Source organism: Sesamum indicum, linkage group LG4, assembly GCF_000512975.1.
Source record: "Sesamum indicum cultivar Zhongzhi No. 13 linkage group LG4, S_indicum_v1.0, whole genome shotgun sequence".
NCBI classification, from domain to species: domain Eukaryota; kingdom Viridiplantae; phylum Streptophyta; class Magnoliopsida; order Lamiales; family Pedaliaceae; genus Sesamum; species Sesamum indicum.
In genome coordinates this window covers 15,920,386-15,941,793 of record NC_026148.1, presented here as the reverse complement: position 1 = coordinate 15,941,793, position 21,408 = coordinate 15,920,386, and the positions used below count along the sequence as shown (strand labels likewise).

At 36.6% G+C, this 21,408-nt stretch overlaps 2 protein-coding genes across 3 annotated transcripts in view; one reads left to right on the top strand and one right to left on the bottom strand.

Annotated features, from left to right (window-relative positions):
- On the top strand, nucleotides 1,149–4,679 carry LOC105161177 (telomerase Cajal body protein 1). Of its 2 annotated transcripts, none has more exons than XR_002286879.1 (14): nucleotides 1,149–1,424; nucleotides 1,568–1,630; nucleotides 1,745–1,800; nucleotides 2,076–2,156; nucleotides 2,244–2,317; nucleotides 2,456–2,538; nucleotides 2,712–2,818; nucleotides 2,929–3,071; nucleotides 3,156–3,203; nucleotides 3,294–3,346; nucleotides 3,624–3,708; nucleotides 3,795–3,861; nucleotides 3,954–4,072; nucleotides 4,388–4,425. XR_002286879.1 is itself a non-coding variant. In XM_011078787.2 (14 exons), the coding sequence occupies exons 1-14, from the start codon at nucleotides 1,228–1,230 to the stop codon at nucleotides 4,465–4,467; spliced, it is 1,248 nt and encodes a 415-aa protein (XP_011077089.1). In that variant the 5' UTR covers nucleotides 1,151–1,227; the 3' UTR covers nucleotides 4,468–4,679. The 2 variants fall into 2 exon arrangements, 1 of the variants encoding a protein (XP_011077089.1); XM_011078787.2 differs by having other exon boundaries at nucleotides 1,151–1,424; nucleotides 3,962–4,072; nucleotides 4,388–4,679.
- Nucleotides 5,639–21,408, bottom strand: part of LOC105161217 (brefeldin A-inhibited guanine nucleotide-exchange protein 5-like) — a 22,845-nt gene continuing 7,075 nt past the window's right edge. The window contains exons 9-35 of the mRNA XM_020693508.1: nucleotides 21,262–21,403; nucleotides 21,094–21,152; nucleotides 20,793–20,862; nucleotides 20,639–20,707; nucleotides 19,440–19,562; nucleotides 19,308–19,361; nucleotides 19,127–19,209; nucleotides 18,834–18,930; nucleotides 18,656–18,754; nucleotides 18,340–18,534; nucleotides 18,101–18,211; nucleotides 17,843–18,027; nucleotides 16,261–16,896; nucleotides 14,046–14,463; nucleotides 13,196–13,435; nucleotides 12,985–13,108; nucleotides 12,749–12,897; nucleotides 11,912–12,268; nucleotides 10,903–11,069; nucleotides 10,630–10,803; nucleotides 10,302–10,483; nucleotides 10,008–10,174; nucleotides 8,807–8,926; nucleotides 8,217–8,353; nucleotides 7,855–8,116; nucleotides 6,661–6,756; nucleotides 5,639–6,012 (exon numbers count right to left, since the gene is read on the bottom strand). Of these exons, the coding sequence (XP_020549167.1) occupies nucleotides 5,950–6,012; nucleotides 6,661–6,756; nucleotides 7,855–8,116; nucleotides 8,217–8,353; nucleotides 8,807–8,926; nucleotides 10,008–10,174; nucleotides 10,302–10,483; nucleotides 10,630–10,803; nucleotides 10,903–11,069; nucleotides 11,912–12,268; nucleotides 12,749–12,897; nucleotides 12,985–13,108; nucleotides 13,196–13,435; nucleotides 14,046–14,463; nucleotides 16,261–16,896; nucleotides 17,843–18,027; nucleotides 18,101–18,211; nucleotides 18,340–18,534; nucleotides 18,656–18,754; nucleotides 18,834–18,930; nucleotides 19,127–19,209; nucleotides 19,308–19,361; nucleotides 19,440–19,562; nucleotides 20,639–20,707; nucleotides 20,793–20,862; nucleotides 21,094–21,152; nucleotides 21,262–21,403 (4,579 nt within the window). The 3' untranslated portion in view covers nucleotides 5,639–5,949. The remainder of the gene's footprint in view (nucleotides 6,013–6,660; nucleotides 6,757–7,854; nucleotides 8,117–8,216; nucleotides 8,354–8,806; nucleotides 8,927–10,007; nucleotides 10,175–10,301; nucleotides 10,484–10,629; nucleotides 10,804–10,902; nucleotides 11,070–11,911; nucleotides 12,269–12,748; nucleotides 12,898–12,984; nucleotides 13,109–13,195; nucleotides 13,436–14,045; nucleotides 14,464–16,260; nucleotides 16,897–17,842; nucleotides 18,028–18,100; nucleotides 18,212–18,339; nucleotides 18,535–18,655; nucleotides 18,755–18,833; nucleotides 18,931–19,126; nucleotides 19,210–19,307; nucleotides 19,362–19,439; nucleotides 19,563–20,638; nucleotides 20,708–20,792; nucleotides 20,863–21,093; nucleotides 21,153–21,261; nucleotides 21,404–21,408) is intronic.

Sequence of the window (21,408 nt, the reverse complement as noted above, 5' to 3'; positions counted from 1 at the left end):
ATTTACCACGATCAAATAAAAAAAGATACGATTTCACCAAGATTAATCAACATTCAATATGGGCTTACGTACCATGGCCAAAATATTTTTCATAATTTTTAGTTGTAGCTAATATTTTGACATGTCTAACAGATCGTTGCGCAAGCATCGTTAATTGATATTTACCATAATTGTTTAATTTTAACCATAATAATGAACCAATAATCATGCAGTTGAATGCAATTTAATCCCCTGTGATATGTGAAATGAACAAATTCTCCCCTATGAAAAAAGAATTATCAAATTACCCCCATGTGTTTCAAAAAATGAAGCAAATTACCCCCCTATTTATGGTTTAGATAGGGGGCAATTTGCTTATTTTTCCAAAACACAAGGGATAATTTGCTATTTTATTTTTTACAAAGGTTTTTTTTTGCTTATTTTTCAAATCATAAGGGGGTAAATTGCATTTTTTCCAATAATCATAACAAGAAGTTATATTTCTTCTAGTGTTACAAACACAACCCTTACAAATTACTAAAGGATAAAAAAATTAAATATTCTAATAATATCATTATTTTCTACCCTAAAATATTTTTGTTTTAGGGATAATTACACTGTCTTCCTCTGAGGTTTAGTTTAGTTATACGTAAACCCCATATGATTTTAAAATTACATCTAGTACCCGATATTTGTTCAAGTCCAAAAAATAAATCTGTTAATTAAAAAATTCATAAATTTTGCTGATATTAGCAAAAAAATTAAATAAAAATTTATATTTACTCCAAATTGACTTACTACTGACTTATTGTACGTAAAATAATTTCATCCGGCCAAATTACCGTTATAAGAAAGAAGATGTACTTATTCATATGCAATAGCGAGTATCAAGATGTACACGGGTAGTTTGAACAACAAATTTTTATTTGACCTGTAAATCAGTAATAAATCATTTTATGATAAATATAAATTTTAATTTATTTTTTTTTGCTAATATAAATAGTTTTTATTAATTTTAGTTAATAAAAAAATCTATTTATTGAACAAGAATAAATATTAAAAGTACTACATATAATTTTTTAAATTATAAAAAATTTAGGTATAATTAGGTAAAATTTGATGGGAGTAGTTGTAATTATCCTTTTATTTTAATCTCAATTTCCTGATGTGAAGGCCCAGTCCATAAATATACAAAACAAAGGCGTCTTCTTGTTTTCGGCGGCAAACAGTCACCTTTGTGCAGAGTTAATGGGAGAAGACGCAGCGGAGCAGCCTCGCCCTAGTCCGGAGACCGCCGCCGACGGAGTCGGAGAAGCAACCTCGGATGGCGTGAACTCTTGGCCGGTGGTCCATTACGGTGTCGCTCCATACAGAACCTACCATTTCTTTCAGCAGTTCAGGACCACCTCTTCGAACCCTAACAACTTTCTCAAAGGCGTTAAATGGTAGTTTTACTTACCCAATTTTTGTTTTTTTTCTTTCTTTGTTTTCCTTGGGATTTAGAAAAATATTTCACTTTGCACTAATCATTTCTCTTTCGGAGTGCTTCTCTTACTGCAGCAATATCTTGTTGGTTTTCTGTTAATAGGTCGCCAGATGGTTCTTGCTTCTTGACTTGTTCTGATGATAATTCCCTACGAATTTTCAGTTTGTAAGTCTGTTATTCCTGACGTGGAAGTCTTGGATGTTCCTCTCTTTCATTTTTTTTCTTTTTGGTTGTTGCGTACTGATTGTTTATTATGTTTTCCTTTTCTTTTTGCATTAGGCCTTATGATTCGGATGGGAGCTCTATAAATGATTCACAGTCTGTGCCAGATTCTGGTGGCGTACTTTTCTTGAACTCTGGAAATTCTAGTGTCATGCTTGTGATAAGTTTTTTAAAAAAGTGGTAGTCGATTGCTTTTCTTAACTCCAAAATGCATACTAGCATCTGACTTGCCGTGTATTTGACACATTTAAGGGAAGTATTTTGTGAATCTGTTTACACATTGAAATGGCAAGTGATTTCAAACCATCTCCCTTGTCCTTCCCCTCTTACGGTGCAATATTTATTCTTTCTGGACAATGCCGTCTTAATGCATTCAGCTTGCTTGCAGACTCATATGGGGCAAACCTCGTTGTGAGTGAAGGAGAATCTGTATACGACTATTGCTGGTATCCATACATGTCTTCTTCAAGTATATCTTCATGACATGATTTATAATTCCAATTATGATGAAGTTTTTGAAAGTAGAGGTTACCATGTTGCTAGTTTGATATTTCAGACCCAGATCTATGTGTATTCGCTACTTCTACGCGAGACCATCCTATTCATCTTTGGGATGCTAATACTGGACAGGTGCTGTCATCTGGTGGTCATGCCCTTATATATGTTTGTTTGAGTTATAATTTGATACTTGTCTGCTCGGTCTGTCTATACACTTCTTTCTCTGCTGTTTACTGTCTGTGACAAGTACTGTTGAAACGGAAATTTCAGCTACGCTGCACATATCGGGCCTATGACGCCATGGATGAGATTACTGCTGCCTTTTCAATTGGCTTCAACCCTAATGGAAACAAGTAAGCATCAATGTAAAGATATCATTTGTGAACCAATTCAGTGATTGTTATTTCAGCAATTTGTGTTGATAAGTGATGCTGGTGTTATGTTTATCTCATAGTTGTTTTTGTAGTATTGATACAGTTTCTATCTTATTTGATTATAACAGTGACTGATATTTCCCCAAATACAGGATATTTGCTGGATACAACAAAACTATTAGAGTATTTGAGGTTCATCGCCCAGGGAGAGATTTTCAGCAATACTCGACTCTTTTAGGAAATAAAGAAGGGCAATCAGGTTCTTTTATGAGATTTCTATTTTACTAATTGACTGACCATCCAGCTCTATGCATTGAACCTATTGCGCAATAATAGGCTTTATGTGTGCTTGTTCTCTTTTCTTGTCAGGTATTATATCTTCAATTGCTTTTTCTCCCACTTGTTCTGGAATGCTTGCTGCGGGTTCCTACAGCCAAACTACTGCTATATACAGAGAAGATAATATGGAACTACTGTATGTGTTGCATGGCCAAGAAGGTGGTGTCACACAAGTAAGTTGGTATAATTGTCATTCCGTAGCTTGAGCTTTCTCAGTTCCTAAAACTGATTAATCATTCAAATCATGCATCTTTCAGGTTCAGTTTTCTAAAGATGGAAACTATTTGTATACTGGGGGCCGTAAGGTACAGTACACCACATTTGTTGTCTCATGCATGCAATTCTAATGCAAAATATATAAGTCTTTGATAAATGTTTTGTTAAATTTCCTGCAGGATCCTTATGTGCTATGCTGGGATATACGCAAAACTGTTGATATTGTCTACAAGTACGTTTTTGTTTTTCTCTCTGGAACTCTATATGAAAAGGGGAACACTGAAAATCCTTAAAAATGTTCTAGTCCAAAAACCTAGAGGATGTATACATAAATGGGAACTGAGAATCACTCTTATAAATTAATTCCAGGCACCAGAAAACATCTTTTGATTCTTGTGTTGCTGTTTTAGTCAAATTTCTCCTCTATTATAATCAACATATCAGTCGGCAGACTATGTTAAGAATGTGATTTGATGGTTTTCCCTCACTTCTCTTCTACATCTTGTTAGACTTTACCGATCATCTGAAGGCACCAATCAGAGGATACAATTTGATATTGAGCCTCTTGGTCGATATCTTGGAACTGGTGGTCAGGTACCAGTTTAGCTTTTTATATATTTTATTCATGCAGTCTGTTTAACAAACATTTGATCCCTTGTTTTGTTAATTCTTTTGTTAAGGATGGTCTGGTGCATATTTATGATCTCCAGACAGGGCAGTGGGTATCAAGCTTTCGAGCTGCATTAGGTGTTCTCTCATTCCCGGGCCCCATTTGCTTGTACTTTATGTGATGTTTTCATATTATAATATCATAAATCTCTCTTATGTTGGTACTTGAGTTTTTCAGACACCATAAATGGCTTAGCTTTCCACCCCTTTCTTCCAATGGCGGCCACTTCGTCAGGGCACCGGCGATATGGAGGTCTGGATGACTCTGAAGCGTATAACGGTTTGAGTGGTATTCAAATGATCCCAAGTCCTTCAATACATTATCCTTATTATCATACTTCCTCCTCAAGTGATTATAATTATCATTCATTTTTTTGTTAATATCCCTGATGCTAATTTTGCACTCTGCCCACTTCTTATGATTTACATTGCTTGGTTGTCTTATTTCAGGACATTTGCTATGTTTAACCAGTTATTGTAGTCCTAGCCCCCTTGCTTGGGTTGCTCTAACATTACTATGACTTTGTACTTGAACTATATCTGAGCCAATTTCAAATTTATGTTCACTGGTGAGTTTAATTTTTTTTTTGGTTTTCATGTTTAGGTGATGAGAATTGTGTGTCTGTGTGGAGCTTTTTTTCTTCAACGGGGGATGATGCAGCTAGCGCTGACACTAGATGTTGATTCGACATTCTACCATGTCATGCTCTCCTGGAGACCTTGACTTGTTTGTTAGCTTTTAGCATGGGTCATGTGTATGTCATAGCTTTCCAATATTTATGAGCCAAAATTTGATGAAGAAAAACTTTGCTTTGCAAAGTTTACTGTATTACTACAGATATATAATGCTCTAGCTAATTTGCTATTGCAGTTGCAAGTTTCTTCTTGTTCTTTCATGCTTTTCCATGTATTGGTGTGAATAGCTCAAGGCTTGTCTCCTGGTATGTCTTCGCTTTTAATTCATGTACTTTGCTTGGATACTCCTGCGGTGATTTCCATGTCCACGCCATGTTCATGGCATGGATTTATTCAACTGGGGTGGTTGTAGGTCCAATCTTGGAATGGTCTTAATAGTCTAAGTCTCCGAGTATTACTATTTAGTGGGGAAAATACACAACTCAGAATTATAATTCGTATCAAATGTATCCTAAAGTTTGTACAACTTACCCCTTTCAGCCATATCATATGATGCATGCCCCTGTCAGTATTATGCGAACTGGAGTCTCATCTTTTTGGTACTTATTTACAGCCATCATCCCAGTTCCACCATTGAGATGAGTAAAAAGGCAGTGGAATATATAAGAGAGCAATATAAGGAATAACGGTTGATGAATGTGTACGGTCAGCCATTGAGTAGAGCTTGTAACAGTACTCGTTTTTGCCGATCTTCCTCACATAACAGCACTTCCTAAGTTGGTAAACTCATTCAAATTTGATTACAAAATTTAAACTTTCTGGGAACTGTTGCATGTTAGAAAAATGATGCCTGAACTGGGGCTCTACTATAAGAATCAAGGGAGAATTAATGGTGTATATATTTCCGTTGAAGATATGCTTCCTAAAAAAATAATTGAAATAAAGAAGAAATTGAGATGACCTCACTCTTTATAATACTTCTTCCAGTAACATTTTTTCTGCCCAAGTTTTGTAAAAAATACATACAAATACTTCATTAGATAATTTGAACTTTACAGTTAATTAATGAACATCTGGCTCATTTGTTGTAAAAACAGGGACATTATCGACTCTACAGGCCCCAAAGGAGACTGGGCAATCCTGCCCTGCTGATTAATATATATCCGAGATACTCTACTCAAGAAATATCAAGTTCTAAGAAACTAGCTGGCCTACAACAGCATAAAATAAAGTGCATTTTATCGTACTACAAAAATTTTACAAATAGAATGGAATAAAAGAACATTTACTTCCAATTCTTTGGGACGTGTGTGTGTGTATTGTATGTATCTATATATAGTCGTAATTTCAAATAATTGGCAAGTGAGATGACTACAGTTGGGAGCAACGGAAGTTCAGAGAAAACAAAAAGACTACGGTATAAGAAAGAATAAATGATCCTTCTGTAAATGCATCACCAGGTAATCGACCACTAAAGACATCCATTTCTGAATTTACAAACTCTCTTGACGCCCAGAAACACCTGAAGTCCTACGGCAACAGTTTGCTCAATTGCATGGTAAAAAGATCTGCAAGCGCACTACGTATTTCCATCTGTAAAAGGGAAAGATTTGTTAGTAATTCTAGAGATAGTCCGCCTATGACAACTGTAGTTGGTCACCTAATGTACTCTTACTTCTACATTATTCATCTTGTTTGGATGGTTGGCAAGAATTAGGAACGTCTTTGCTCCACAAAGAACAAGCATATATGATGATTTTGCAAATCAATGCGTATTGGCAACAAAATCAAGACAATGGAAAGTTTAAAGATAACATGCTTTTACATTAATAGGAGGACTACTAAAGGCCCTGAATACTTCTTGCTTGCAAGGGCATGAGATTCGTCTCTGATCTTGAGAGCGTACACCTTGAATTCACCATTATTCAGATGTTGGTTGGTTTTAGATTTAAGCACATTACAAGCAAAAAGAATCCTTTGAAATAATTTTGTCGGTTCCTTTCATGTTGGGCCTTCATTCTTGACAAGAAACTCTTTAATGTGGCTCATTAATTGTGTTCACTAACCAACAATTAAGATATACAGGACTAGTTCAAGGAGATTTAGGCTCAACCAACTTCTAAATCAAATCGTCATTGCAAAGAAGATAATGCAGAGTAGAATAGTCTAGTTTAATATTTTTGTATTTCCTATTAATTTGCAAATAGATCGTGCAAAAGTCCCTGTGGCTTAGGAGTTTACCTGGTCACAGCAGACAAGTTTTGTGATGGGAGGATACAACTCTTTGAGGTGATTTTTGAAAATACGAGGGTTCATTTGGCACATACTTTTCAGCACCTGCAAGGCCATGAATTGAGCTTTACGTATTACTCAGGTTTATTGAGAAATGAAATGAAATACCAGCAACTTGAATGAACATTTTGTAGTGAGTTAAATTTTCCTGTGCACAGAAATAGAGATAAAATTGCAGCTGCATCTCAGTCAGCAATGACTATACAACCAAATTTTCTATGTTCTTGAAGCCTTCCTGAGAAATAATATCTGGATTTTACACCATCATTTAATACTATTAGTAATTTGCAACCAAAATAAAGTCTAATTCTTTCGCCTGCAGTAAACAAGAGTAAACTATGCTACAGTGCCCAACCGATACCAACAATCCTTGTTGGAACTGTGAATTCTATTGAAAATCATCATATAAAGGGAGTTACCAATTCAACCCTAGCCCTAAAACAAAAAAAAAAAAGAAAAATGCAAGTAGCCTTATCTAAATCATTGTTGGTGATAAAGAACTAAGAAAACAGGTGAGGCTGAAGAGAAAGAAAGTCGGAACGATAGAAGAAAGCAGGTAGGGCTGCGCTTTGCAGTTTTGAAATGAAGTAGAAGTTACAATCTTTTATTAGGCCTTGCTTTTTATATGTCATAAAATTTAAGACCAAGGGGCTTGTCCTTACTGGCACACGATGTTATCTACAAATAAGGACTCTCAAGCCTTACTACCAAACTTAAAGTTCAAGAAGCTATTTCAGCATATCATGTGACCAAATTCCAACTCAAAAGAGACTTCTCAGGCACTTCTGCCAAATATTTTTTATTTGAAGTAAATGCCACACAAATCAAAAGTTTCTGCGGTATCTATTTCCACGTACAGGTGGTGCACAGTTTCAGACTGGATTTCAAGTCACATATATAGCAGTGATCATGACCCTTGGGCTCCATCAATTTGATGACAGGAGTTCCTAGACAATCTCACCTGAAATTAGACCAACCTCGTGCTGCAATTTAACATTTAATATATACCTTTCTCCCACTCCAACCACTCCCCACTGCCCCTTGCTCCCAGGAAGAAAAAGAGGAAGCAAAAAGAAAGAACCTACATACTTTTTCTGTACTGGAGACCCATAGATTTAAGGTAAGATATGACGTATTTCATACCTTAACAACTACGGGAGACCGAAGTTCTAGGACTCGATGAACTTCCATGTTTGTTGTCTCTTCCGTGCTGGATTGAAAATCAGATGTGTCTCTCAGCACCTTTTCACAAAAGTATACAAGTTTTTGTTCAGCTAATCCTTCAAGTTTCTCTTCTCTGACAGTGTCCTCTTCACAACTATTAAGTGATGCTGTTGCCTTTTGCAAGATATCCAGATAGATGCAAGTTCCAGATAACTCTTGGCGGAGAAGATTCAAAGGCGGCCTGTCCAGCAGGAAAGATTCTTATGTTACAAAAGAATTGTTTCATAGAAGCAATGACGTAAAAGCATGCCAAGAAATAAGTAGTGTCTGATTGAGCCAACCTTTCATCCGGAATTTGGTGCATACGCGATCTGAGGTTGGTAAATGAGTTATATGATGCAGCAAAATCCAGCACAGAGAATAAAATTTCCATCATGGTGATTTTCTGTTGTGCTTTCAACTTGTCCCAGTATTTCTTCTGCAAGTTAAAAACTGTCAACTAAAAGCATGATATAAACTTATTCTCAAAGCGCATAGCAATATCTACTTCTTATTGAACCCATCACACCACTTATAGGTAGAAGGCAGACTCCATGTTCAGTTTAATGTCAATTCCCTCATTCTTCATGTGTATACAAGTACAGTAACTTTAATAAATGAATTTTGTTAACATTTTCTGGGGTTCCAACGACTATGATGATCATTTACATGAAAACAAGGACAGAGAAAACATAACTGTTTCATTTGGCTAGTCTACTGGAACAATATTAGCCTAAGCAATTGAGACATAGTATCTACTTAGATTTTGACACTCTGAAGAACAAAAGTTAATGATAAAACTATTAACAGCTAGAACCACTAATCAAAGCAACAACGAATAATAAAATCATTGTTCCAAAAATCAGATGATCGAGAAGCTGACATCTTGTACCTGAATACCATCAATGACACCCAGAAGTAACAGCTGGGTCATGCATTTACTCCTAATGGTAGCCAACATCGGACTTTCCTCCTCTTCTCTGGTATCAGGTTCGGTGGTAGCATCAGGAATCTAGAGAACAAGGAAAAGGAAAGTTAAATTTTTAACACATTTGAAGGCTCAACTAGGGGCTCAGCAGCTAAATGAAGCAGTTAAAATTTTGAAGATTAATGCGGTGATGCACCAAACAAATCAATACTGTTCATGATTTGCCTATTTTAAAGTCACCAAGTTACTTCATAGCCAAAACAAATAAAGCAAAGATCAATGGACCTGACACTTACATTCAATTTCCACTCGGATTCCTAGGTTGATTAGATAAGGAAACCCTATGTCATCTCCAAAACCAATGAATGATGTAATAGGAGTTTTTTGTCCACATACAAGTTCCAAAACAACTCAGAATGCGCATGCATTTAGCACTCATGTTGCTTCAAGAAAACTACAATATGAAATAGGTGTGTGCTACATTCCTGGCTATAAGAGTTCGTCTGAAATCATCAAGGAGTAATGTTTAGTTCCACTGTATGAACATTTGGACCATAAAGCTCTAACTCTTGATTTGACAGAGAAAACAGAATGAATATTGGTTCAATCATCAGGCAATAAATGGTTAATGCTTCAAGTGGAGTTAATGATCCAAGAGCTCCACAATCCTTAAGCTAAACCAAACTTTATGAGGGCCATTACCCAGGTTAGAATAGTCAAATCATACAGGGCTTTACCAAGGGATCTGAAAAGTAGTTTGACACTTATTAGTTTCTCGAGTCACAGTAGTCGATGGGGCTCGTTACATCCCATGTTTCTAGTTCTTAGTATTTTTGTATCATAAATTTTGCAGATTTTAAGTGTTCGAGCATTCTATCATTCAATCAATTTGTAGCTTGTATTGTTTTTACTTTTGCTTCAGAAGGTTGCATGCTTAGTTAACTACATGTCCGTCCCTCTCTGGAGCCTTCTATTCTCCATGGAAATCAAATAACTTGTCTCTCAAGGTAAAAAGAATTAGCATATGAAGCCAAGATAACAGCTTACACAGTCGCACATAGCGATAATCTTGTATGTTAAAGCATGGCTACAGCTCTACTAAATGCATACCTTGAACAGCCAGAAGAATAAATCATATCTGTAAAACTATAAATTAAACACCAACCTTGGAAGGAGAAGATGATGCTATTACGTCAGAAGTAAGGTTCTTCGGTTTCGATGTAAAAGTTCTCATAAACATGTTTCCCATGATTCTTTGTCCCAATGTTTGACTCCGCTGAAGGCCTCCACCATCAGTAGGTTTTGTAGCTCTTCCAGATGGTGAAGCCATACCTACAAAAAGACATGTTACTCCAATTGTTTTGAGTATTTACTTCTAAAATCTTTGAACTTTCAATTTATCTACCAATTTGCAACAACTTAGCTAATAAAGCTCTACATTACATATCATTGCACTAACCTGCAGATTCCTCCACATCCGCTCCACGTGATGTTTCTTGATTGTCATTTAGTGCATTTCCATTAACACTGGTTTTTATGGATGCTATCTCCAAGTCTCCTGACAATATATTGTGGTGCTTATCGTTCTCGAACCCCAGATTGTTGAGAAGCTCAAGGGGTTGGGTTGTGTATGAAGCATCTCTGCTTAGTAATCAATCAACAAGTAGTAAATAAAATAGCATAACAAAATAAAAAGAGACAGCTTGCAATTTTATCAAAGTAAAAGAAACAAAATGTATGTGGGTGTGTGTGGCTGTGAGAGAGAGAGAGAGAGAGAGATTGATTACTTTATACTTTTCAACAAAGTATCCCAGTCCTGGTCACCGAAGTGGTGTCCTCCAACTTCAATGAGGTGCACTAATGCACCCAAAGATATTGAAACTACTGTTTGATCCGTTTTCTTTGCACAATCTAACAATAAACTGAGCAGAGGGGGCAGCATAAAAGATACATCCTGCAAAATAAGGCATCAAATATCAGGCAACCATTGTAGTGCCAGGAGTTCCAAATATACGAAGGCTGATGGAATCGAGAGAGAGAGAGAGAGAGAGATTGATTACTTTATACTTTTCAACAAAGTATCCCAGTCCTGGTCACCGAAGTGGTGTCCTCCAACTTCAATGAGGTGCACTAATGCACCCAAAGATATTGAAACTACTGTTTGATCCGTTTTCTTTGCACAATCTAACAATAAACTGAGCAGAGGGGGCAGCATAAAAGATACATCCTGCAAAATAAGGCATCAAATATCAGGCAACCATTGTAGTGCCAGGAGTTCCAAATATACGAAGGCTGATGGAATCAGCAACGGGTTCTAATCCAAATGGACTGAATGCATTTTGTATTGCTATCCCTGAACCTTTGAAGTAAGAACTCACAGTTTCATCAGTAGATTACTCCTTGCTCCAGGATAAGGATAAGGACGACCAGGAAAATGGTAAACCAATCAATATTTCTCCAAACAAAGTTGTACATACAGCAATATTTCTCACACAACAGATGTTTCTTTCGAAAGGTAAGTAGAAGTATGCCTTATGACAGATCACCTATTCATGACCAATTTCCCAGGGCAGTATGTGAGAGAAATTAAAGGTCTACGAACCCAAAGAACATTTCAGGTCTAATAGAAACCAAATTCGAGGAAGATTTGATGTGTCTAATACAAACCATATAATGAATTCTTGAAGGCAGAATGCTTCAGAGGCCATCAAATGTCAGCAAAGGGTGGACTTTATTATGAGCCAGCTAAAGTACAACAACCAACCTTTAGCACAGCGAAAAGCAAATGCAATATATATGACTAGCAAAACTGGTTTGAAAACCATGCCTCGTGGGTGTCATGCAACTACCTCAAAGGGTTTCTAATTACCTAAAACATTAATAAGTTTCTGCAGGTAGAAACAGACCGTAACTAACGGAACAGGAAAAGACAAGAAATTGAATTGACAATCAAATGACCTCAAGTATAGGGTAGTAGAGAATAAACAGATAAAGGGTGCTGCAGCCCATGCATGATGATGAAACAATTTTTTTTGCTAGTGGTAATATTAAATCAACCACTTTGGCTACCTTGTAAAAAGTGTTGAAAAGGTTGCAAAGCAATTGTAGTGCATGAACGGAGCTTTTACGTAGCCACTCATCCCCGGAAGATATAGAGCTCTCTTTTCCAGCTTGTCTCACATGATCAAAGATGGGAAACAGGACTCGATGGAAAATATTCTCCCAGAATGAAGATGAGAATTTGTTGCCTCTCTCATTCAGCAAATCAAACAAAACCTCAAGTGCACAATTCCTGACTTCTGATCTTGGATCAGATGTCAGGTCAGAAAGACCAGCCAGCATAGGGGACCAATAATGCTCAATCAGATCACGAGTTCCATCTGCTGGGATATCGATAGGTTTCAGAGAACCCCCGTGTATAAGGCCCTAAATATGAGAAGAACAACAGAATTACTGCCTGTATGCTTTTCCAGAAATATTTGTACCCTCATTGAGGAAAAAAAAGGAGAAGCTAACCAAAGAGTAACTAAGGCCAGGGGAACCAGCAAGAACTACAATATTTACTGGATATCGAAATAAGAAATAATATCAATCAAAGTCAAAGTGCAGAAAGGAACCATATCACACATTAGTCATTTTCTGGAAGAGTTGAAAAATCGTTTGGAAAAGGAAAAAAAATGGTAAGGAAGATTATGAACAAAAGTAACAAAATCACATCCCAAATTTTCTCCTCATCCTGTCCATGCCGCATTACAATAATAATTAGATGACTACCACTACACTTAACTCAACCCAAGATTCCATCAATAACCGCAGCTTTTTATGTCAAGAAACTAGAGCAAGATTCATCAAGCTGAAGAAAAAACTCCTAATGAACGAAGAAAACCTTAACACTTGAGAACAAACCTCTGCAAGACGATTTTCACATATCCGGAGGAGAGCAATAGCCTTCAAACTTATGCCTTGAGCACTTCTATTATTGGCAAACCGAATCAGGCAGTTCACACAGTCCATGAAGCAATCCCCAATAACCTGATCGAACTGTTCCAAGATAACTGCACCATTCCTCCGTGTAAGACATCATTTTAAAAAGCATTATGTACTATATATCACAAGAGAAAACAGAGAAATTTGGTCCAAACCCTGTTCCACATTCTCAAATGCACTTTCAACAATGGCTTCCAGGTCATCATCTGCAGCTGTGGTGAAAATCATGAAAATACTTCGCCAGCCGGACTTTATACTTCCAACTTTAGATTTTATCACCTGTTAATCCAACTAAAATACGTTGATATCAAAACAGCAGTAACAAAATTCAAAAAGTCCGAAATAACTAAGATCATGCGTACATACTCCAACAATGCAATTCAATATAAGCCTTCGTATGGATTCATTTCTGCCGCTTCGCATGAGAACAACAAATGGTTTCAAAATATCATTCTGGAAAGTGAAATTTGCAAGTTCAGCACGCTCCATATATTTCATACCAAGTTGACGTAGAGAATCTATAGCATATCTAGCAATTTCTTCATCATCATGGCTCCCAGCTAATATGAAATGCTTAGCCAAGACCGACCATATTCTAGCCCAAACCTGAAAATAGAAAGAATAAGACCATACGCATTTTGCAACAACACGTATTTATAAGATTACAATTGGTGTCATCATAAATTTATAAACTAGTACCTGAAATATATATTATAGGAAAACTGAGATGATTCAGGTGTACTCAACATAGGCCAATAAACAAACATAATAGAAACTTCGATGAAATAGTTTTATGGTAAACCTACAAAAAAATTGACTTTGGAGATGACCTTTGATCGAGCAAAGCAGAAGAAGATGATCCATGTAGTAGACTGAACTGAATGCATTATGAAGTGACATGAGTTGATTGACTAAAGTGTGAGATGAATCATTTACAAATGAAGCCCATTTTTCACCACCTTTTGGCTTAACATAAAATAGGCATTTCCAAGTGATCTAACTATGCAACTACATTTGAGATCATTGAATATCTTGCCCTAGTACTAGAGTAATGCATGTAGATGTAGAGCTCCCCAATTCTTTTGAGATATGATTGAATAATTAGCATGAGATATGCATCTGCGACACTTTCAATAAGTAAAACAAGTTACATCAGTGAAGCACTAAACAGAGTTACCAAGAACACTAGCAGAACTTCATCAGGTAAAGAAATTACCATCCGTATACGACCCATATTGTAATAGCTAACTTCAACGACCTTGCGCAAGCTAAAAACACGAGCTGGAGTCTGTTTTAATTCCTCTGCAGATACACTACACAAGCCAGAGAAAAACTCCACCACTGATTCACTGGGTAAATTGAGGCAATTCAAGAATACTCGTTCAGTTGGTTTTCCAGAGAGCTCTCTCAAAGACTGAAGAATAGCATCCTTTGAGATTTGATTAGATCCTTGCATGATGGTTGCAGTCATAGCAGGCGAGGAGACCAGATATTCAAGGCGGGAAATACATTCCAGAATGGTGGACCAAGAGTCTTTAAGGGCGTCTATCTCAGTATCACATAAAGCAAGAAGAGTGCTTAGTGCCTCTACATTTTTGCCACGCATATCTTTTGGTGCATGTAAGGAATTAAACCTGCAATTAATTTTCAGGAGCGTGTTAACAAACTTTTTTGCCTCAGACAAAGCATATCTTGCAAAACCAAGCAGTTTTGCAGCTGTTTTAACATGCAGTAAATTAGGAAGCAATTACTTTCAGTCATGTCACATATTTTCAAGGTGTTTAGCATATTTCAGAGTCACGATAATCTTGTAGGTTTCCTGTTCTTCTTTCACTTCGTCCCAAACTGCAGAACCTCTCTTCCATGATAGAAAATCTTCTATCACCAACTACTCAAGATGTCCCCCACAGTTCCATGATTTAGAATCAATCATTTTTCACCAATGTCATCTACTTACTTCTTGGTGACAGTAAATTCTTTTTGTGATCAAAGAACTTTGGCATCAAAATTGTGTTATTGGAAAGATTTGACAAAGATAAAAGTTAAGAAGATTGCCATTTGTCAAAGAGAGTATCGATATAACTCCATTAACCTATCAGGGAATGAAGTCATGTTTCCCCTTCAAAATTCTTTTTTTCTTGAGTGATACATATCTTGCAACTAAGAGAGAAGAACTGTCAGGTACAGTTAAAGAGTATTTGGAAGCTTTTTCTTATATGTCTTAACAGTTTCAAGAGGGAATATAGAGAAGGGATTAGAGCAGCAAGAGTCCAATATCTACTCCCCAACTAACTACCTTGCCTTCAGGAAACAAATAAGTTTAGCCCCAAAGATTCTATAACTCGCTACATGAAAGATTTGTTTTGGACCAATCATCTTCATAGGCATCTAAAAGCACTCAGGAGCTCTAAACTGCTTGGTGCATATAGAAGATAGTAGCTCCACAGTCAAGCTTTAAAGTTCAATTTTAGTAAATTGTTATCCAGTGCTTGTGAACAAATCCAAATCACAGTTCCTTTCAAGGTATCCCGCTGCCACTAAATCTATTAAGGAGACAGAACGTTTAATTGGAAGTTGGCAGGAGGTAAAGAAAAAAAGAGAAAAAGAAAGAAGATTGTCATCATCCGCAATGTGACCGGAAGACTTAAACGACATGGAATTGGTCATCACAAATGCTTCCTTCTCTCAATTTAGGAATGAAATGCAGATTCTATAATCTTTGTTAGTGTCTCAACAAGTTGCAGATGGCCAAAAGAGCAATGTTGCAGCTTCTATTAAACACTAATTTTTGCACTTTGGCAGCCTATGAAAGTGCAAACACCTCTGTGAATTTGCGCTGGACTCCATATATGAATTTGAGCACCAAGCACCGGAGCAAACAAGCATCATGTCATGCCAAAATCTTTTATGGATGTATTTCTTATATGAATATCACTCTATTTGATATAAATCTTGACAAGAACAAAATTATCAAAAAATTATATATTATATATCAGCATACTTTAAAAGTAAATTGCATGTATTTTCTTTTCCTTTGAGAAGTATGGGACAAGTGGAGTCAACATTTATGCCGACTTGCAGAAAACAGATCCTACCTCCTTACTAAAAAACTTCAGAGAAATTATAAAATGAGTCCAAATTTGACAAATGTAGGAATGAAATCATAAACTAAATTAATATATTCCTTAAGATCTTTCTACACATGAAAATGAAATGAAATATGGCATGATCAATGCACTATCTCATATTATTAGAAAGTAGACCAGTGTAAGCCAAATAACTCATACTAGTTCCAACAGAAGTGATTTGTGTCACCATTGAGGACATCTTCATTCGGAAAGCCGAGAATTCCAAGATCATAAATGATAGAAGAAGACTGTATGACTAGCTGATACATGAACAAGACAAGTTGATAAGCAAACGAGAATTACCTCAACAAAGATGTCAAAAATGCGTAGCGCATATTGTCCATTCCTAGAACATGTGTTATGCATATACCTTCTTTGAATCCTTCCATGCAAAGACTAATCCTTGGTTTGTTCTCAACTTCACCCACTTCACCCATTGTAACAGAAGAAGTAGCAAGTAATGGCCATCCTACAGCTTCGACCATGGGACGCACAAGTTCAATCCTGTGCGAAGTATAAAAGAACCCCTTTTTTCCTCTTTGAGCCTTAATCACAGTCTGAATTTGTCTGATAATTGCCTCATTCTCAGACTTGAAGTCAGTTGAAGAGCTCCTTTTGGGGAGGGCCAGATTGAGAATATCGACATAGCGAACTCCCTCCTCTACTTCTGGATTTTGCTTACTCTTTTCCAAATTTGCAGCAGGGTCATCTTTCATTTCTATTTCTTCTTTAACAATTGAGTCGTACATGTCCTCCAAGAGTTCTTGAGGAACAGATTCTTCGAAAACATTTATGGTGATCATGTGAATAAAATCACTTTTTGACATTTTCGAGGACACCATTAGATTGTGAGCATCCGTATTCAGCATAATAATTGCATAAGCAAGGACATAAGCTGTGTCTGCATTCTTGAACAGACCAGGATTGTCTGCACAGTAGCTGCAAAGAATAACATAATATAAAAAATATCTAAAATGACTAGCCTTAGTTGACAAACAGTTGCTTGTCCCGCAGCTGGAAAATGCTGCACTGTTCCCATTTTAGCAACATTTTCCATTTCAGGATCAATTATTCAATCAAGTAACTAATTACACACCAGTGAGTATTGTTTTAATTAAACTAGTAGAGAGTTAGAAATAAATAACAAAACCACAGAGAGAAATTTCCACAGGAGGGATTTTGTCTGGCTGGAGTGGGAGCTCTTTAACTTGTACCAACCATGCAACGCTTCAGTATAAAATATTAGACTTGCATGTATCATCAACAATAACATATTACAATTTTTGAATTTTCTCTCACTATATGTTTGTCACCGAATTTCTACTATTCAAGTTTAGCAAGTTTTGCTATAGCCAACAGAAGAAAGTGTAGGACATATGGGAATGTTAGGTTTGATTTTTTCAAAACAATTTTGTATTTTAAAAACATATTTCTTTTGGTCTTCTGAAATTGTTCTCCAGAAACATTTCGAAGACCAAACTTCAGAGCGTAATTCTCAAAAATCCACTACCCTTTTGCAGAAAAATATTCTTTATTTGAAGGGGAAGACAAGTAAACCAAAGATGGTATCTCAAAATGAAATTTCGAATCGACTTGTCAACTCATAGTCAAACTTTGCTACTAACTTATCCAAAAACACTTCCATTCACACATATTCCACACATTTTTGAAATACATTCTGTCACAGTTAATTGAAGGTTAGCCATCTCGCCCACTAAAGGAGACTTGCTTCAAATTTTTTAAGGTCATAATGTGTTTAAGCCTTGAGGAATATACTAGCTCTCTGAGTGGCAACATCATTTTCCTATCATGTCTACCTGACTCTAATTTTACTGATATGGGGGCTGGTTCACAGGGATGCAATGCAGCTAGAAAAAGTACCTACCGCTCTGCAAACTTTTCCATTATGCGATCAATCTTTTGAGCTTCCCCTGGAAGTCGAAACCCTTTAAGGAATTCACGAAATGCGATGTCAAATTTCATTCGAGAGAAGTTCAAAGATTCTACATAAGCATGCATAACAGCAATAGAGAACTCCTCATTCTGGCCCAAGTAGTCCCCAATCATAGCCTGGAAATCAGAATCAGTAAGATAACTATTTGTATTGGAAAATATATATCTAAAGACGAAAGTTCATTTCCACCTTGTCTAAGTTGGGAGTACTCAGAAGAAACTGAGCAACTGAAGCTGGAGTTTTCTCCACTAACTGACTGGATATCAGATGTTGCACGCCCTTCCTGGGATGCCGATTGAACTGTACATATTAAGAAAAGTTAGCCACGTAGGACAGGTAAAAAATTATTGAGAAACTAAATAGCTACAAATTTGATTTCAAGGAATGCACGTCAAAGTAGAGAAATAAAAGAATGCAGATCCACACACCTCAGAGATAACATCTTCTATGGTAGACTTATGCGCCTTCAACTTCTCAAAGTCGCTTAGTGAATCTTCCCTACTATTTGATTCACCTCTAAGGGAATCATACACTTCAAGAGATTCCTTTCCTTGATTCTGCTTTCTGGATTCTCTATGTGACTTCTCCCAAATCACTAGTGATTTAAGCACGTTTACGAGACCCTAACAGTGTCAAGAAACAGGTGTAAACATGTCAAATTGAACAGGTGAAATGGCAGAGACTTGTTACAAAAATAAAATAAATAAACAAGGGTCGAAAGGACTGGCTGACGCAAGGATATACCTGAAGAGATGATGTCTTAATTAATCCTATTTGGGATGCAGTAGAAGACTTAGGATCCACATTTTGAGTACCTTGAGCAATTTTCGATAATGTGGCAATCTAAATGAAAGGAGGTTATACGATTATTAAGTTATACAACATGTAAGAGAGGAACTATCTTATTTAATAGACAGCATACCATCCTTCCAAACAGGTTTGGTGCTTCAGGATCACAATCATAGTTTATGTAGAAGTCAACAAGCATCTGAGGATCCTTGCACAGTTTCTCCAGCATCCTGCGCAATCATAGTTGGAAGAATTAGAACTTTGAGGGGCAGCAAGAGCTGTCAGAGCATCAAGAGACGTCTCTCACACAGCAAAAACTCTGATTTGATTTTTCCTTTTTGCATGGCAATTGAGTATAAAATGCAAGCAACCTAATGTGTGGATTATGCTAATATTAGAATATTGTTTCAAAAGGAAACAGCATACCGAAGAACACTTAGTTTTTGGTTAAGATCTGATCCATCGAAAGATTTTAGCACAATCAAGGGAAAAAGGACTCCAATTTCAACCTGGAAAAGGATAATATATTCAGCTTGAAGAAGCAAGTGAAGTCAAATGTCCATTTCTTATAAAGAAGATGAAGACTGTACTACAAGTTTATTTATACCTTGAAACTTTCCCTATATCTCAACAAAAGAACTGACAAAATTCCTGTTGCATGCTGCCAGGTCATCGAAACAGAACTATTAGAACTATAACTGAAACAGAGTTCGGTGATATCAACATGAACAAATCACACCTGAAATAGGGCAGGAGACTGGGACACTGATGCTCGTAATATTGCATATGAAAGGTGAGCTCTAATTGAATCAATAAATTGAAAATTCTTTGTGAACAAGTGGCCAACATCTTCCAGTAAACCCTGTATAACCACATAGTACACCAGGTTTCATAGTATGCCAGAAACATAATTAGCACTGGAACATCATCACTAGCACATGCAAAATTCTCGGCTTCTTTCCCAGTCCCAGCCAGACACTATCAAAGAAGTAGCACTCCTGTTGCTTTCTTTTAACACATCCAGCCAATTATATTTGCATTTGTCCATCTATAAAATAAATTCAATATGCCTGACTACCATGGGATCCTCCATTGACTCCAACTAGTGCATCTCCCTCAATCAACAACCTAAATTTACACCCAATTATACCTTTTACTGCCCATCTCTTTTTGCTCTTGGGAAGGTTAAATTCAAATTAACAAAAGAAATGTACGTCAAGGTGGAGACGAGTATGCACAAATCACAAGCAAACTGCTATAAGTATTTTAACTTTTGCTACTCACCAATAAATGATTACTTTCTTCTTTATCTAATACTGAATGTGTATGCAAAGTAGAACATGTTATTGCCAAAAGTACATGGTACACTAAATCAAGAAAGCAAAGTGGCAACTTCATCAAGTACCATAAAGTAAGTTCTATACAGCTGGAAACAAGATATCAGAATGATAGAGGAAGGTCCATGAAGAAGGACAACTGGAAAAGAAAACGAAGTCTAATTTTGTCAAGCTAGCTCCTGTAGAAGGTATTAGAAAGGGACAGATTCTGGTAACCAAATCTAACAAAAGTCCGTCTATCGAGAGACATGGGTAAGAGAGGAGGTCAATCTTGGTATGTTTAATGAAGAAAAAGAGTACTCGAATAAAATTACAGGTCCTTAAGATGTTTTGTTTGCCTACAGAACCAAATTCACCATGTTACGGCAAAATGCATATCTTGATGGAAACATCTCATCTGTATAAATCACAATCTGAAATAGCAGTTTAAATCACAGATTCAGGAAGCAGAACCAAATAAGGAATGTTTTAAGTCTATTCTATACACTGAAAACATCATAGCAAATCCTAGAACAGAAAAGTGAAAACTACTAAGAGTTTCTCCATGCAAGCAGCCGTCACATAAAAGCTCCCTATATTCAGAGATTTCTCCAAGACTAACCTGCACAAGCTCCAGGGCTAGAATACGTGATTTGGTAGTGAATTCATCATTACCCTCCTTCATACTCATCTACAAATACATACCTGATTAAATCAACAGCATTGCACAAAGGAGTTTAGAACTAGAATGTAAAGAAGATGCTAGAGACACGAACCTTACAAAGAGTATGGAAAAGAAGTAGAGCATCACGTTGTTCGAGACTCATGCACTCTGGACCTGTCCCTCTGAAAAGTTTTAGCAATTTTAAGGCAGAATACATTGATCAAATTAAGATTAAGTGAATTGAGATACTGTAAGCAAACTTTTTCAGATGTTCAAGATAAAGATGCTCCTTTGTCTTTATAGATGCACTCCCATGTATGAGTGTGTGCGCGGAGTGAAGGAAACATAAAATAGAGCTTGTCCAAAATTGGCCTCACAACTACACGATTTCGACTTTGGTGTTATGGCCATACCTAGTGACCTTTCCACCATCTTCAAGATCAACAGCCTTCTGAAGAACGGCCTCTAAGCCCTGCAAAAAGGAGTTTTAACCCAAATTGCAGTTTAATAGACAAATGTTACAGAATCTTATAGATGCCAAACATATGAAGCATTTTATAAAAAAGCACATGACAGAACACCTTTACATCGGCGCCACCAGCAAGATTCTGAATTCCTTCAGTAGGTATCTGTTTCATAGATAACACATTGCCTGAGATCATTCTTGGATCATTATGATCACTGGACAACACTTCTCCAACCATTAAGTTTGACCCATCCTCCAAACA